We start from the raw sequence: 19,186 nt of genomic DNA on the forward strand, positions 1-19,186 counted from the left end.
CACACACACACACACTCTCACACAGTGAACTTATCCCTGTCCATCCCTCTTTTGTGCACGTGCTGTCCGGAGTCAGGAGGAGGGATGTGTGTGGAGGTCATGGTTCACAAATCAACCCAACTCTTCTGTGGAGCTTCTCACTGCTCCTCACCAAGAGGCCATCTGGCCCAGCAAGCTGTCTTTGTGAGTGTGTGTGTGTGTGTGTGTGTGTGTGTGTGTTTGCATGCCAAATTGCTAACAAGAGGATGACGGATGTGTCATACACGGGCTGTCCTGGCACATCCCCTCCTCTCTCATTTGTACTGTGTGTGTGGTTCTTCATTTATTTAACTGCAGCGCTGCTCATCAGGTCAAAGTTCTGAACCACATCCACCCACCTGCTACCATAGCAGACCACTTTTTATTCATTCATTGATTTTCTTAGGCTACTAGTTGCTTTTTCAGAGTGTGTGGAGCTGGAGCATGTCCCAGCATGCATTGTGTGGAAGGCATAAAGACACAAAGAGCAGGTTGCCACCAATAAGGCTCTAGGAGCAGCAGTGACTGTAGCATCCACAGACAAAACTGCAGGTTCGTTCCTTTTTCTTTATCCTTTATTTCACCAGCTGAAGGGTCACTGACATTAAAAACTCTTTTCCAAGCAAGACCTGACCCAGAACACACAACAATAAATACAATACAAACAACAGAATCAGGCCACACACCACAGGAGAGCATAAAGACTATACTAAAAGCCTTATTTCACCAGCACCTAAGCCTCGACATATGGGAATAAAAGCAAACACTTTCCAAACAGTCTTTCCTAGAAGACATTCACTGTTCTGCACTCCTGTGCACACACTAAAAATGAGGGGAATAGTTGTGTAGCGGATGAAAGGAAAGCCTGAGGGTCAGCTCAGACCCTGTCATGCCAGCTGGGTGATTGACAGATTATCAGTTTTGGAAAATTACAAAAATTTGATTGACACGTCTCCTTGATTCTGGCGTTAGACAGGTGTGGGAGGAGGGAGTTTCAGATGTCGACTAGCGTTTCTGTCGGAGTAGCTACGCTGCGACCTCTGACCTGCAGGGCTGCACTACACTAAACACCGAGCCACCTTTACTCACTCACTCACTCACTGGGTTTCTCACTGTGCACACCTGTCATATACTCAGTACAGTAATCCACGTATTTTTTAACTGCAAATGTCAAACAGCCTAGTGAATCTGGCTGCTGCCTTCTGCCTCACACTCTACACCTGCTGCTACAGTGACAGAATTTCTCTATGAAGTTGATTTATAGCAGCTCGACTCCAGCACGTTGCGGCTTTATTAAATTTGCTTCACACTGAATGAACAGGGTGTGAGACCCTGTGGCACAGTATCAATAAGCCACCAATAAGCTATTATCTTTCCACTGGTTTCTCCTAGACATGCTAGTGTAATTAATAAAATGTTGTTTTGGTCTTTCTGCTGTTTAAGTATCAATTTCATACATTTGCTTTCATTTAAAGAAAGCCGTGCTCAATAACTTGCTTCAAAACAAGAATAACATATAATAACCTTTTGTAAGAATAGAATAGAATAGAATAGAATAAAATAGAATAGAATAGAATAAAATAGAATAGAAAGCCTTTATTGTCCTTGTACAAAAAAAAAATACAATGGAATTTGGAGAGCTACTGATCAGTGCAAGCAGTAAAAACAATCATTATTTAGAGGTTTTAAGATTAGGAGGTTTTAAGATACCAGATTCATACCAAGCCTGAACACACTGCAAGCACAAAATCCAGGTCTAAATTTGGCTACAGTCACAATGTGTCAGCCTACAGTGGGCCGCAGTAAAAGTGTGTATAACAGTGTTGAAATGTGACAAGTCTGCCCTGCAGGGAAAGGACCAGTAGTTAGCAAGCCAGCGAGGAGATCTGGAACAAAAGAGAGACATGAGAAAATCGTGTAGAGGCAAAAGGAAATTGAAAGTGAAAGAAATGATGAGAAATAGAATTCATCTCCGACGGGATCGACACACCTGCAGAGCACAACTTTACATTCACAAATCCAATTTCTTCTCTCCTTTGTTTCCTTTGTTCTCCTCCCCTTGACCTTCTTCATCCTTTATTACTCCTCCAAACGGGAGTGTAATTTTTCTTTTTCCCCACTGTCAGCACCCCTCAGCACTCCTCTCAGAGACAAGTGCTATTATCTCATTATCTTATTATAGGAGCAATGGAGGACCATTTATTCAGTCTGTGACATTCAGAGAGACCAGTGACATTCATGGGGCCACAGCTGTGCCGGTTCACTGATACGTTGCAGCTCGACAAACAGCAGGATGCTCGGGAGGAGGCAGGGGAAATTGATTCAGACGGTGGAGGTGCTCAAGGTGCTAAAACAGCCGCTGACTGAAAGATGTCTGCGTCCGAACATCAAAGGCCTTTCCAACGCTGGAGATATGCTCCAGTGCAACACACTCACAGTCACAATATGGATGTATTGCTAATGCTAAATATTAATAATGAATGTAGTTTCGGTGTTTAGTAATGATGATGATGATGATGATGATGAAGATGATGAGGTGCGATATGTGGAATGAATCAAATACTGAGAAGAAGACGAGGAACAGACTGCAAACAGTCTTTAAAAGTGATGCTGTGGATTTTAGTCTGTTATTGTAATATTGTACAAAACAAGGCAACGGCACCTTTAGTGAGATGATTTCCATTTCCAGACACAATGCGTCACAGTTTCTGTCAACTGGCAAATTCTGCAGGGCAAAGATTAACCTCTGAGTCTACTGGACATCACACCAAAACAAGAAAATAATGTACAGTCATATTACATTATTATCTCCTATTGAGTTTGTTCTTAGGTATTTAATATGGACTTTTTGTTTTAATATTTGACAGTTTTTCTTTTCTTTGTCCTTTCCAATTGGCTGCTGCAACACTGCAAACTTCCCCACTTATCTTATCTTATCTTATCTTATCTTATCTTATCTTAAACAAGCTGTTGAAATGATCACCCACATGCATTTCAGCTGAATTCAGTGAGTATCAGCAGACTGACTGCTGCTGGTGTCACCACACCTTTAGCAGTTTTCAAGTTGCAGTCCTGCGCCCCTGTGTTAATTGTTCAGGAAGATGTTTTAATACATTAAATGCATCTCAAATGATCTTTATGACACATCCTGACCTCAGGGGTGTAGTGATTTGGGGCAAATAGCTAACTCCACCCATCATAACATCAGACTTTACCACTTTATCAGAGCAACAACATAGCAGCAGTGTTGTGAGGATTTCATTAGGCAGAAACTTTATTCACATTTCCAAAGAATGTGATTGAGACCCGCAGTTTTCTACAGCCCCACAGTTACATATTCACCAACTTCGGTGTCTGACGACTGTTGAGCTCAATGAAAACTTGTTTATAATGAAGCACATAGAAACTACTACAGGTCATGCAGCCGCAGCAGCACTCATGAGTAAAAGTTTACCATCCATTATGTTTTTGAAGATCATTTTCACTAAACGTGGTCAGACTGATTCACCGCTGTTATTACAGAACTGACAGGCCCCAAAACCTCATCTATATGTGGGTCACTGTTGGAAAAACCTCAGGTTAAAGTTGTTGGATAAATACTGCAGATGTGCAGAAACAGCTGGTAACAGCAAAGAGTTGAGTGGTTGTGGTTTGACTCAGGTTAAGTTAAGAAGAATCAAGTCAGTTTTCAACCATCGGAACAGATAGAAAGTGAAATAAGTAAAAATATCCAAATATATATATATATATATATATATATATATATATATATATCTGCAGTATATTCACATTCTAAAACCTTCCACCACATGTTCCAAAAACAAATGTTTCAAATGTTAATGTTTAGTTACTTGTGGGAACTTCAGTCAGTGCTCTAGAGAAACAGTGTTATGACAGAGGGGACGTGGACAGGGGGAGGAGGGGTTACTGTGGACAACAGAGGAACAACAGGCGGCTCGTATGTGATTCACTAACCCGGGGAATGGTTGATGGTAGCATTGACCTTGTCAAAATGATACTCATGGGACATGGAGAGGAGCAGGAGGAGGGGCTGAACCCGCTCTTTTACCTCCCCGCCTCCCCTTTTATTTCTTCTCATTTGCATTTATAAGCCTTTATGTCCTCCTCCATCTCTGTTCATTTTGCCTTCACCCTAAATGCTCCCTCCCCTCTTGCTCTCTTTCTCAATAGGGTTTTTTTCACTTGGTTCACGTATTTTTTTTTTTAACATTTTAAAACCAAATTTGTGTAAATAGGGTTCTACTTTTGTGAATCAACAGTGCGCAATTGAGTAAGCTGTAGTTGGAATAAGTGCTGACCAATCAAATCACCTCGTCTCCTCTCCTCTCTTTAAAAAAGCTCTGAAGCTTGGCACTCACAATTTTTGATGAAGAGAGCAGCCTAAAACAAATCGACTTCTCGCAAAAGAAAATTGACTTCCCTGTGCAGAATCACCCGGCGTAAATATAGAGTAAAGCACCTTAAATGAAACAGCACATAATGAAACCACATGAAGAGCCAAACGGCATTGGTGACAGACTGCAGGGTGAGTTTGGGCTACAACCAAGAGCCGGTTCCTGATATATTACAGGAGATGCAGCCGCCTCCACAGTCTCCACTCTGTGCGTCATCGTGCACACTCACAGTCCTGAGCTGGATGTCAATCCTTTTACACATCGATGTGTAAAACGTTCATGCATGCTGCCTTCCTCATGGGATCGTGGAACTGCACTGACATCAAGACAGTTATCACATAAAGACGTATACATAAGACCAAATTCACCAGACTTTTGTACGCTTTCAAAATTAAAACAGATACATACATGACTTTAAAACGTAGCTTTATACACAATATTACAGTATACTCAGTGCTACAGCAGAACAATTAGTCCCTCCTTCCCTCCCTCAGTCTAGTCAGCTAGCTGTGTTACAGTATTAGTGGTTCACATCTGGTGGAGGTCAAAACCAATCTCCTTTCCCCTTCCTCCTCTTCATCCTCTCACCCACCATCGCCTGGTCTCCCAATCCTCCGCTTCTCTGCTCCACGGCGATCGTAAGGCTAATACACAGCAGTGAACTGCTACAGTAGTTATAGTACCCGCACCTGCAGCAGTTCAAATGAATACCTGCCAATGCCACATTTAGCCCGACCAAAACAAAGCTTGACGGAGGTGAAAAAAAAAAAAAAAAAGAGGCTGGGATAAGGCTCATGTGTGGGAGTAACAGCAGGTTTGCGTGGTTAGCGTGACTACAAAAACAATCCTTATTATAGTGCTTTGCGAGAGTTGCTGACCTTAACCCAGAAAATCAATATGTGGAGCAGAAGTTAAACTCCATACAAAGCAGAAAGCCTCAATACTAAACTGCTGTCTGAAGCTTTTGAAGCACTATGTAAAGCATCAATATTTATGCCATAAGGTTCAGTGCTCAAACATGTATGATCCAAAGGGGAAGAGTTAATTTCCACTCCTGTTGGTGCGGATATTGATTTGCAAAGCCTATTTCATCTTAATGAATCAGCACGTATTACATATTCATAAACTTTTGAATTGAGTGTGCCTGTCCGTTATGAAGCATTAAATATTTAGGCACGGTAGGTTGAAGTAAAAGGTTAAGTTTTTACCAATTTATCAGAAAATCAGTAGCGGGATCTCAGAGGAAGAAAAAGCTACTTCAAATGCTTCCACTGTATACTTGTTATGATAAGACCTTTCACAGTTTGCCACCCAACCAGAGCAAAACACTGCCACATCATCCCCGGAGAAATAAATTCCTCCCCAGTCGTCCTAGATAAACCATAGTCGGGATCAGTGGTTACAGCCAGAACCGCCTGAATGAGAGGAAGCGTCGTTTTATCACCCTGACTTTTCCTCACAGGGGGTTATAGCTTCTGAGGAAAGAGCGGCGAGGCAGCAAAAGTGCCGCAGAGCAAAGAACAGTCCCTCTAATCAATAATTGATCAGGGCATCTTCCACATTAATGAAGGCAGAGGATAGGTAATATCGCCCAGGGCGTAATTGTCATAAAGTGAGTGCAAATTTAAATTGTTGGGGATGATGAATCTGCTACGGATTATCATGAGATGCTGTGCTTTTTTTTTTTTTTTGTGTGTCAAGATTTCTTTATTGTTACACAACAGAAAATGTTACTGAAGCCAGCAAATGCATAGCTGCTGGCACAACACACATGTAAGACTCACAATCTGCTGTTTAATTTACTGGGCTTCCTGATGAATGAGCAGCCGCTTGTAACCATGGTAACGATGCTCATTGTTCCACTATAGGATGTCCACACTCTGGCATCGGCACTCGCTTTGTTACCAAAAATAGAAATCACAAATATTCTCTCTCACACACACACACACACACACACACACACATAATCTCAGACACTATACTATATTGGGTTAACTACAGTTACACACACAGTCCTTTCTGCAGAGGATGTCTGCTGTGTTACTGCCAGAGGAGAGAAAGTGCAGTAAAGTGTGCATTAACCTACATTCAGTGCACAAGTCCAGCAGCACAGCCTTGAGTTACTCGTGCTGTGTATGTGTGTGTGTACTCATGACACTGAAGACAGAAATCCGCACACACAGTCACATTTAGGGGATTCGTCTCTCACGTGGGGACAAACATCTGGTCCGCAGAGGGTTAACCTTTTATCTTAGAGTTGAAACTTGAGGTTAGAATTAAGGTTTGGTTCCTCGTCCTAGATCTTCCTAAAAGAGCGCTCCACCATTTTAGCATTACACTTCTATAACGGTGTCAGACCCACAATGGACAGATAAAAAAAAAAAGATCAAAATCAATACAGCAGAACCAGAGATATTGTCTTTTTTTGTTCTACGCATCTTCTTGTCAGAACACGTTTAAGGCTACATGCATTCACTAATAGATGGAGTATAGCATTAGCCCAGGCAGAGCACTGTTTGCTTAGCTGAGTGGCATTAGCCTGGTCGTTCATGCTTCACAATCACTGGCTCATTCTGCAGCTGCTTAGCTACCCGCTGCCTAGTAATATTCAATCATATTCATGCTTTTACTTCATGTTAATGTACGTTTTTTTAAAGAGCAAGATTAAGGCGCCAGTATGCTTCATCAGAGGTGCTTGTCAGATGGTCAGATAGTTTCAGAAACCCTCCACCTTCGCACCTTTCTGACAGCGGATTATGCAGGACGGAAGTGTGACATTTTAACAACTGATTTCACACAGTGACTGCAGAGGTATGAGTGCAACACTAAAACAAATTTCTTCTGGGAGATATTATCTTAAAAATGTTTCTGAAAAATTGTCCCGGTATTTAAATTATATTGTTCCACCCTTCCCCTCTCCATGACAGCAAGTTTTTCCCTCCACCTCAAGTGTGGCACTCATGAACAGGTCTTTACTAGCACAGATCAACCCTTCCTTCTCTCAGCAAAATCCTTGTTTCTAAGTGAATAAATGTATGTCAAAGAGGAGAGCCTTTTCCACCAAATGTAACTCTATAGCCAATTGTTTCCTTAAATGTTTTGTGTATTTATAATTGAAGAAGTTATAATATATATAAAGGCAGTTGGAACCTGAATTTAAAATAAACTACATGTTAAAATGTAAATATGTGTTCCCCTCATTGGCCCAGTTCTTCTTTAAAGGTTCTGAAGTGCCGGGTTGAGGCATGTAACAGCAGGCATGTGGAGTGTCCTTATAAGTACTGTGCTACAAATAAGTGTGTGTTTGTGTGTGTGTTTCAGGGCCTGAGGTAAGAGGCGAGTGAGGTTGACCTGTCATGGTCGGCGTGCTGCCATCTGGAATGAAGTTAGTCAGGCCCAGCCGGTCGGCACAGTTCTGCACTTGCTCTAAATGATCTCAGTAGCAGCGTTCCTGACAGATGAAAGCACCTTATTTTTAGATGGAATTGTAGCACTTCCTCATAATACCGCCTAAGGCGCTGAATTCAAGTTCAAAGGACGTATTGGATATTAGATAGACGACACTAACTAACTGACTAATCAGCACAGTGTTTCTGTCCCATGGTCCTGACATGACATGAAGTTACCCAGTAATTCTACTATCTACAAGCGGAGACGAAAGAATCCTAAATAGAAGAGGCTGTAATGCCTGAACCGCCTTCCATTAAACCAATTATCTGCTTTATAACAGCTGAATGGGAAATGTATCAAACCAATCCTGCTTTGCAAGCGAAAGGTTGCGCATGCATAGAAGTATAACAAGTGGGGGAAAAAAAATTTGAACCTTATTTTGGGACAAAGTCACCAAACTTTTAAAGCGATAGTTATCAGATTTGACAGGTGATTCTAGACAACCTGGTCTTTCTAGCCAGAAATAACTGCCTTGGGGTGATGCAAAGATGGCTGCCAAGTGGCAAGCCATCATTAAAATGCAATGTCCTGTCAATCAACTCATCATTTAATTGACTAGTTGTTGCAGCTTTAATGCTAACCCCAAAAATGCTCAAATCTTCCACAGTGATGTATTAAAATGATGTGACTGATCTTATACTCAAATGCATTCAGTCGAGATGTATTAAAGCTCTGGCAAACAGTCAATACATCAGTGCAGTATGACTGTATGTGTTTGCAATCAGCATGAAAGCTTTATGAACAGAAATAAACCGCATTAGAGATCACAACAAACACGCGGCAGGCTGCTCCGATAGCAACGCGCTTGTCAAAATGTTTTGTCAGAGTCCCGGTGGATGAGACAAGGAAGACAAAGTGTTTACTGTCAATATGAAATGATCTAACGCGAGATGAACCGACTACTATGACAAAGCTGATGCTGCCAGTGAGTGTAAATGATTCATATTTAGAGATAATCCAAAAATATGACACACGTAAATGCCACTGCGGAAAGGGAACGGATTATGTGATCTTTGTCCTAATTATTCATTTTCTTTCCTCATATTTGACGACAGAATCGAGTCGGTGAATGTGATGTCTGCCGTCACAAAGCAAATAACAACAACTAAACACAAAGGAAGATAAACTACAGGGCCTCTGGATGAGTAGTGATGTACTGCGTGTGTTTCCCAAGATAAACAATAGTTGGTACGAACCAGACTTCTTCATGGCAGTCGTGACTAGTGTTACTATAGCAGAATGAATCATCTTCAGTCTTGATGTCAGCCATACACCCACTAACCATCTGGTTTCCTCCACTTCCTCACTACCACACACTTAGTAATGCTTCATTAAAATTTTAGGTTGATTAAGATCTTTAGTGCAGATTTGCCACCTACATGTTATTTGTTCCGCAACCAAATTTCCTAGAAATTCCGTGTCTGCTCTTTTGTAGGGAACATAATTGCTGGCTGGATTATGCTCAGAAGCAAAATATTTTTTGAATGAATGAAGTGTTATAGTTACGAATGGCTGCGGAGTCGCCAGGAGGTGGGTGTTCTGGATAGTGGGCGTAAAAAGCGCACAACCGTCTCACCAGAGACTGAGGTTTGCATCCACAGTTATGTTTGTGGTTAAGTTTGGGCAACAAAAGCACCTTGTAGGGACCATCATCTTTTCTCTAACCTTAACCAAATGCTGTGAGAGTCTAAACATAACTGTAAAATAAGCTGTGGTCCAATGGATATTGTACTGAACGATCGGATAAAACAAGCAGTTTAACTGTATACGTGTGATTTTGAGGGGAGACGCTTGTATTCCTCCATCTCCGCAGGTAAGAGCCAGCGCACATCTGTGTTCAGCCGACATTTCTCTGAACTTGCCGACAAATCTTACTAGCATGGTTTATTCATCATCTTACTGCACGCGTAAGTAATGGTGCATGAACCGGTGTGAAATCACAGTATATTCTGCAATAATGATATACTATCCTGGTAGATGCCAAAAAAACATCTTGTGAGTTAAGTCTGGAAATCATCCCAATGATTAAATAAACCCAGCAGCTGGAGGCAATCAGTAATATATGGGCAGTGGTTTAGATCCCCTCCCCCAGGATGTGAATGAATTGTGATCAAAGTGATAAAAGAGAAAAACATACTTATTATTTATCTTACACAAAATTATGTTATTTTATTTCTGACTTTCTCCTCATTTCTCGTGAAATATTCAACACTTTCATCTTTCTGTGAGTCAAAAGAAGGAAAAAAAATCACTATTTGGTGTTGACACTGAGATGCGAAGGTGTTAACTGGTGGCAAGTGAACATTTCAAATAGTGGTTTAGATGACGGCAGTGCTGTGAGGTCATTGGTGACTTACCACCTTTAAACTCCTAAAGCTCAAGGTCAGTTTAAAACTAGGCATCAACCCATCCATCCATCCGTTTTCTGACGGTTATCCAGGGTTGGGTCATGGTGGCAGCAGGTCAAGCAAGGTATAACCCAAACTCTCCTCCAGTTCCTCCTGGAGGATCGTGAGGCGATCCCAGGCCAGATGAGATATATAATCTCACCAGCCTGTTCTGGGTCTCCTACTATTATATGGCATTAAGCTATATAACTAAAAATTAAGCATGTTTCACCAACATGGTAAACATGGTATTTACATGAAAAATGGAATTTGACAACGTGTCCAGAACAAACTCTGTGTTTTCCTGAATTCAAAACTCAAAATCCAGAATTTCAATCCAATCAGCAGAAAAAGTTTACCTTGATGTTTCAGCAAAAACCGTTGCAACAATCCTCAAACAGTGACTCCAAATATGAAGGATGAATAACTGCACCCAAAAGACCTTTATGTCACGTTGTGAATCAGAAACGTAAGCGGGTGACTGAGGTGCAGAAACAGTTCAAACGTGCAGATGAACATTTGCGAAGCTGAATGTCATATTTTGAAAATAACAGAACCGACTACGACAGCAACAGCAGCTTTGTTTCACCATCTAAAAACAGCAGACGACAACAACAACAGTTGACTGCAAAGGTTTAGAAACTTGAGAGAAAATCCCGGCAGAACAACAAGGAGATAAATAAATCAGGTGACAGAAGGAAGTGTAAGGGGAGACATGACAGACTTTCTAAGCAGCCTCCTGTTCAGCACAGCTCAGAATACCAAGAGACAAATTACAATTTTGGTGCCGTATGAGGATCCCACATCATTCCTCACTCAGTAATGGACCAATTTTAGACGTACCACACAGACATTTTAAAAAGCCACCTGGGAGTACTGGAGAAGATGTTGGGAAAGTGATTTATTTATCCGCTAACGAACAGAAAGACACAAGCCTACACCAAGAAAATACACTTACAGGAGAGGAAGACATGTTAAGTCACACTTTGTTTAAGCAGCCAAGTTAAAAGTGTTTTGGAACGAAACGGGTACGCACATATAAACATCTGTACCCAACGCTGCGTTCAAGTCAGATAATAAGGATGCAAAATGATCTAAAGCTAAAATGTAAATGCGCCAATTTACAACCATGTTTCCTGAAAATTACAGAGTTTCCCTGACACATACCTGGGCTGAACTAAATATCTTGTCCCGCTGTAGCTTGCAGGATAACTGAAAATAGTAAACCGTTTACTTATTTATGTTTTGGTAGTCACATGCCCAAATCTCGGAGCTCACAGGACTTTGAGGGGTTTGCCAAGAAAGTAATTGTTTGACCATATAAACTACAGGCTCTGTATTAACATAGTAATCACCAGTACTCCTCATACATTGACAACAAACACTTACAGAGATCTATAAAGACATCCAGACCCAACAACCTATTTTTTCCTGAAGGTATAAATAAAACAAATTCTAAATGACTGCTTTGCATTTCCTTTAACAACAGGGAATAATACTATTGTTTTAGCTGTATATTTGATCCAGATTTTGCCTGATACAATTCAATTCAAATATTGTTTTCTCACATGGTAATGGTACGAAAAAGGTCATAATTTAAAAGCTAAAATCATCTTAACATGACACTGCAAACACTGAAACACACACAGCAGCAGAACCAACCACTCTGCATTTGTGCTTTTTAATATTTAACTCAGAGCAGTGCCACAGCTAACTCTTTACTGGATGGAGCTGGGTCACACACACACACACACACACATACACACACTCACACTCTCATGCATGTGTGGACACACGTTTGTGTTTATGTGCGTGTGCTTTAAGTAGACAGTGTGTTTTCTGCTTGACTGATTAAAGGAAACTGGATCAGTGTGTCTTCCTCTGCCTCCCCTCAGTGAAAGTTCATCCGCTTCACTTGCATGCATATTTATGACTTCCGAATGTATGTCGGTGTGTGTGTGAGAGTGTGTGTGTGAGTGTGTGAGCCTGCATACTTATAATCTGTGGACAAGCCTTCATGGGCAGTGGCATTGTGGGAGCACAGTGCAGGGCCAACACAGGCCCAAGCATGTAGCAATTAGCACATTGTTATAACTCTTGTTGCATTAAATTATCAACAACGTGTTAACACGGTTTCTGTATCTGTGAAGGTCAGGAGACTGTCTCTTATACACATCTACACGCCACCAAGTCCGCTTCTCTCTGAACGCTTCTCAGTCTTCACTTTGGATTTTTTTCTTCGAAATGAACTGAGCCTCATAATGATCAAACTCACACCTTCCATCTTCCAATCAGAAAAACTGATCCAAAAAAGAAGGATTAGTAAATGATTAGTTTTGGTTGTCTGAAGGTGACATGCTGAATTGTCTTTTTGATGAGGTTTCTGTATTGGAAAGATTTAGCAAAGACAGGGAACACCAAATCCTCAGTAGCAGGACACTGATGTTATGTAAATCGTTTCTTTTGATGTTGTGTGGAACATTTGAATCAGTCAATCAGTCAGTCTACGGCTGCAACTAACCATTTCATTTTCGGATTAATGTGCAGGTTTATTCTCTTGAGTAATCCATAAATTATTGTGTCTATAAAATGTCAGAAAATTGTGAAAAAAGCACGTTATCATTGTCCACAGCCCAAAAGTTGACCACTTCAGATCCAGTCTGAAATCCAAAGGTATTACGTTTACAAAGAAAAGCATCAAATCCTCACGTTAAGAAGCTGGAACTAGCAAATGTCTGCCTTTCTCTTAAAAATGACTCAAATACTTATTCAGTTATCAAAGTAGTTGCTGATTAATTTTCTGCTGAAATCTGAGAAAAATCACTGTGATGCCCAGAAGAAGACGCATCTTGTTTTAGGAGAAGGAAAAGGAGGTCGCAGGATGAAGCTACATCCACTAAAACAGAACAGACAAGAAAAACTAAAAAGAAAAACTGCAGTAATGACCTCACTGAGTGACACTTCAAAAACTCAACATCCATCTCAGCTCTGCAATAAAGTCGGCGTGTGATGTTTGTTGCCTGTTCGAGCACAGGCCCAGTCATTCATCTCCCTCAACAAGAAGGACACCATATTAACTAAGTGGCGGCCATCTCTTATTCATACACTGCTCGTTACTTATCAACGCCCTCTCACTCCTGTACTCTGATGGGATTTTCACGGTCCATTTATGGGACAAGGGGGGAGTGACAGAGGAAAAGATGGAGGAAGGGCAGGAGGAAGAAGGGGGGTAGATGAGGGGGAGGAGAGAGTGTAAATAAGAGGCAGCGATACAGAGGTATAGAAGAAAAAGGTGAATGATGACCAAAGGCTGGGGAAGACAGAGATGCTGAGATGGATGTGTGAAGGATAAATGATGAATGGGATGACTGGAGGCTTCCAATCACACAAAAACCAAGAGAGACAGACACAGAGATTAGTCCCAATGACCCACTTAGCAGGAGACAGACAAAAATGGCTTTTAATTTACACTTATGAAGTCTGGGTGTGAGGATGATCCTGATGATGGCCTTATGAAATGCTTTATTAAACACAGGAAGCCGTTTGATTAAAGACGTGGCTGATGCAAAAACAGACACCGGACCTACAGCCTCTTAAACGCTACTAGTATTCATTTTCCTTTAAACCCTTCTGCTTCCTGCCCCTCCAGCCGTTTTTTATTGTAATTATACCAAATTCTTATAATTAATATGTTAATAAAGGTACTGCATTAGGTACATTTTTATACATATCAACCCTGTGCAATCAAATCTGGGGTTTCTACAGAAGAAAAATGGAAAAGAAGAAAAAAAAACAAGCAAAATCCTCAAGAAATGTTAAGAAAGCTTGATCTTTTAAATTTTAACAGCAAAGCAGGTTACACTGGAACCTGAGAGGAGTGAACCTGGATTGACCCCAACCCTGGAGCGGACTCATTTTTTAAATTAATGAAAGAGTCATTAAAAAAAATGAATTAAATCATAAATCACTTTAATCATCCTTTAATGAAATAGGCGGGTGATTTTTTGGCAGGCAGGGGGAGCGTCAGGGAGGCATGAATTTGGATGGCAAAATACCAGGCTTTAGCCAAATTTGGTTCCAGTAGACTGTGGAATGGATTATCATTATTATTATGATTGTTATTATTGTTATTTTTGTGTCATGAATACAACTATGCACCAAATTAAGATAAGACAGATCCAGAGAGCTGCACATTGATTTTCAAACAATGCTACAATGAGCCCCAAAAAATAAAGGGAACCAATTTAAATGCTATTCATAGTCAGATTTCCAGACCTTCATGTCAGCCTAAATTCATAAATCACTGACACAGCATGCACTGTATAATTATTATACTGGAGAAATATGAATAATTGCAATTGAAATGGTCCATCTTGCCTTCTTTTCAAGGCCGGTGAGGCAAAGTTGGGAAACTTAGATACACTAAGATTAAAAGAACCATTTCCATTTTTCATTACCTGAATATTTGAAGGTTTTGTGAAGCCATTTCATAAGAAAATGAACTCTCCTAAATCACTGCAGTATTCACAGTGCATGCTCAGGTAATCTGTTTTCCTCCAGAATATTTTTAATCTACAAACCCTCAGCAACTAGACGAGACGAGACGATACCAGCTCTCAAACTGTGCATAAAATAAATGTTTGGCATCGATACAAGCGAGATACAGAATGTATAAGTCAGGGTGGAAGTGTTGTTCAGTATGCAGTGGAGGGAGATGTATGAACATGTCGATTATAAAATGTTCCATTACAAGGAAAAGCAAAGTAAAAGTAGATAAGTATTAACAGCAAAATGTACTGAAAAGAGTACTTTAGTAAACATACGTATCTGCTTTCCACCACTATTAATGTTCACATATATATAATCCTTTAAACAAGGGCTTTTCAGTATTAAACATAAAGCTCAGTTTTAATCGTGTTAACATTTGGAGATTAAACAAACTTAAGATATCATTCTTATTCCTGTCCTGATCCTGCCTGAGGAACAACACTGACCTCGTCTTCCTATACACTCTTCACACACTCACACACACACACACACACACACACACACACACACACACACACACACACACACACACACACACACGGTGTACAGATGTTGGCCAGTAATATTGGAAATAGCCAGACGGCGCTGACCCACTCAAGTGATGACTCATATTGCATCCGCACAAACACAGACACACACAGACACACACAGACACACACAGACACACACGCAGGAGGGTTTTGTGCCTACACTAATTATCTCATTATGTGTGAATTCTCATTAATCACAGAGTTCTCTAATTTACCATTCATTCCACATACAGTAAACTCAGCATAGGACAGAAATGGTGTTCTCCCCTTTTCTGTGACTGTGTAACATTTTGACTTCACACCTCTGCATCCTCTCACTTTAAATTCACTATAAACAGCCCTGGCAGTGACAGCATGTGCAATCACCGGCTCGCACGTGACAACAGAAACCATGGAGAGGTTGAAGGATTTGGTTTGAGGACATGTAGGGGGATAGCTGAGAACTAATAGGCCTGGAAACGGTTTAAAATGGGGATCATGATTGATTCAAGCTATTCAAATCCACTGAGGGCACATCAGGCAGTGTGGTAGCCTCTGTGTTTGGATGTGTGGGTGAGAATTTCCGCTTACAAAACACACACAAATGCTTAAACGGCTTTGAGCCTTTTGGGGGTGGGACGGTGGGGGTTGTGAGTCTCTGCTAGTGTGTGTATGTGTGTGAGCTTGTATAACTATATTCATGGTGTCTGAAAACCCGGATCCCACTATACTTGAGGACCAAAATGCTGAAGCCCACAAGTTTAAATGGCTGTTTGAGGATGATTAGAGATTGGTTTTAAGGTCAGGGTAAGGGCGCAAGGGGTCCCCCAGTGTACTAAGACAAGGGTGTGTGTGTGTGTGTGTGTGTGTGTGTGTGTGTGTGTGTTTGTGTGTTTGTGTGTGTGCGTGTGTGTATGTGTGTGTGCGTGTATGTGTATGTGTTTGTGTGTGTTAGGTCTGTGTTACATGTGGGTTACGTGTGTGTTACGTGTGTGAGAGAGAGAGAGAGAGAGAGAGAGAGAGCAAGCTATTCAAGCTCATTAGGATTCAACAGTTATCTAATTGATGTTATTAATGCAGAGAGTCTATTAGACTCACCTTGTGTTGTTTCCACATCACCGCCAGCGGTTTGACGTCGTGCTTGGCGTGTTTCCCCTCCTCCAGACACTTCATACACACCGGAGCCTTGCAGCTGCAGCAGTACATGTTGAAGTTTTCCGCTTCATGGTCCACGCAGGTCGCCGGTTTCCGCGCGGTAGCGGGCGGCTGCTGACCGCCGCTGCCTGCCCCAGCTCCGCCACCGCTGCCACCGCCACCGCTCCCTCCTCCGCCTGCCGCACCTCCTCCTGCCGCTTGGTTCGGCGGCGGCACCAGGCGGTGTTTGGCGAGCGGACCGCGGGACGGGTGGCACCGCTGCTGGCAGGCGTTACAGTAGAAGACGTCGCACTGCTCGCACATCACCGCCGCGTCCACTGGGTTGCGGTCGCACAGCTGGCACTTCACCGCTGTAGAGGAGGAAGAGGAGGAAGAGGAGGAAGCGGAGGCGGCGCGGTTCTGTTGGTACCGCGCCACGATGGCCTCCAGCAGCCGGTTCCGAGGGAAACCCCGGAGTCCCCGCTCGTCCAGGGAGACGCTCCGGTGGCAGAGCGGGCAGGTGAGGGAGCAGTGTCGGTGATGGATGGCCGGCGGAAACACACGCACCCCGTTTGGAGACTTGAGCTGGCACGGCGTGTAGGAGCCGTATCCGCTGTCCGTCTCGCTGTACAGACTCATCTTGTCCATGTCCAGGTAGTCGTAGTCAGAGCTGCCCGACGCTCGGCTCTGCACCGGGGTCTCTCCCTCCGGGGTCTGCACGGTGATGTTCCGAGCACAGGCCAGGCACACATTGTGGGAGCACGGCAGCAGGATGGGGTCCTTGAAGAGAGAACCGCAAACGGGGCATTTTAACTCTTCCTCCATCGCTCCCGTGTTGTCGGTGGACCGGAGGGGGAAGCTGCTTCAGTGAAAACACTCCAGCACCCACTGACACGGACAGCTCCCTGCGCCGCTCTGCGCAGCCGCGGCGAGGGGCGGGGCCTGTGGGGTTTGTGGTTGAGTTGAGTGATCGGGTTAATTTACAGGCTGTGAGACACCACAGATATCCCAGGCTGTCATGACTTGTAACAGGGTCTCTTCTTCTTCTTTTGTTTTTTTAATTAGGACTTCACTTCACTGTTACTTGTAATTACTTTGTGTAATGTTTTAAAACCTGTACACAATACGTTTTATTTAGCCTTAAGCCTTTATTTATTTATCATTTTGTTGATATAAAAGTAGTTGTATTTAGACTTTCTGGGTCTAAACATACTAGTATCAGCGTATAAAATGCCAACAACACTGACATCTAAAACCTTTTTGACAATATAGCCTAAACCACCCCGACGATTCTAAAACCCCAAATTACACAATATATAAATAATTAATGAATAAAATATCCTTAGTGTCCTCAATGGTAGCCCTGTTTATAAAAATTAATTGTGTCGCAAAGCACAGGCTATAAAGAATGAAAATAGTGGATAAAGATAATTAAGTGCAAAGTTAAAAAAAAAATCAAGAATAATTTAAATTTCCTTTACATCATAAAGGCTATCAATCACATCAAAGTGACACAAAAAGCGTTCAGTGATGGAAGAAGTACTCAGGTCCTTTCCCATGTTTCCATGTAACTGTTATGTATTCCGTAAAAGTACTTATTATCAATTAGATATGTATAAAGGCTACTTACTGTATCAAAAGTAATGTAATGAGTAAATTACTCATTATACAGAACATATTTTTATATAATTAGCTTATCATTTTTTAACATGTAATGAATATTTAATGTTGAGCTAATTATTTATGATTGGGTGATTTAATCTGTAGAATTATCATTTTTTTCACTTTCTCACAAAAATCTAGCTGTCAGGTAAATGTAATGGAGTAAAAAGTGCAATATTTACCTCTTAACTGTAGCATGCAGAAACTTAAAGTAACTGAAATCTAGGTGTAGATACTTAGCTAAAGTACTTTAGTAAATGTACTTTTCCATCATATAAACGTTAGCCCTAGCCCAAGCCTTATCCCTCTTATGTTGGTCAAGGAAACAGAAAGGTGATTGTCAACACATCAACAGTAATGGTGATCATCATGATAATCTGTATTTGTTCTGTCTGTCAGTTTGAGACACAATCACCGTGGCAACACACCAAAGAAGGAATAAATAAAGTTAAAACATGAAACTTTGTGAGACTGAAAATATGTTTCAGATTACAGGGATCGCAGCAGAGACAACATATGCATAAAACATATGAGAGACCCTCTGAAGTCAGTTTCGATCCACTAACCTTTGAGATGTTTGACATTAGCCCTCTGTGTTAGCTAAACATTTAATTGACCAGACGGCAGCCATGACTGAAGCCCCTCAGGGTGTAGCATTAATGCCACCCACTGGGACAGCTCTCCATTTATTAGTCCTGTTAGCATCCCATTACCAGGAATTTAGCTCTGTGGTGAAATGACAGTGATTATCTGCGCACCCACTTCAACACAAGTAACTACACAATCTTGCTTTGCACAAACACGGGAAAAACGTACAGTTGTTCCTCTTCCAATTACTTTCATTGCCTAACTTAACCTTTAACTGTAATCTAAGCAGTTTAAGTGAGAACTGAGGTTCCTCTTGTTTCAGTCTTTGTGAGGACATGTACTTATAAAACATTTAGTAACGACTGGAAATCACTGTAAGACAGAACAGTATGATAGGCAGAGATGGAAGCTCAGGTTAAATTGTCACTTTGACAGTGATACAGAAGCCTAAATGGTTTTTGAAAGTGATGCTTCT

At 41.6% G+C, this 19,186-nt stretch overlaps 1 protein-coding gene across 2 annotated transcripts in view; it reads right to left on the reverse strand.

Annotated features, from left to right (window-relative positions):
* Positions 1-17,315, reverse strand: part of trim67 (tripartite motif containing 67) — a 47,147-nt gene extending 29,832 nt beyond the window's left edge. For both annotated transcript variants that reach the window (XM_023430018.2, XM_087180345.1), the window contains exon 1: positions 16,426-17,315. In XM_023430018.2, coding sequence (XP_023285786.1) covers positions 16,426-17,286 — 861 coding nt within the window. In that variant the 5' untranslated portion in view covers positions 17,287-17,315. The remainder of the gene's footprint in view (positions 1-16,425) is intronic.
* Positions 17,316-19,186: the final 1,871 nt, after the last annotated feature.

This window comes from Seriola lalandi, unplaced genomic scaffold (genome assembly GCF_002814215.2).
Source record: "Seriola lalandi dorsalis isolate HSWRI2012SDOR001 ecotype SW California unplaced genomic scaffold, Sedor1 jcf7180002054901, whole genome shotgun sequence".
Lineage (NCBI taxonomy): Eukaryota > Metazoa > Chordata > Actinopteri > Carangiformes > Carangidae > Seriola > Seriola lalandi.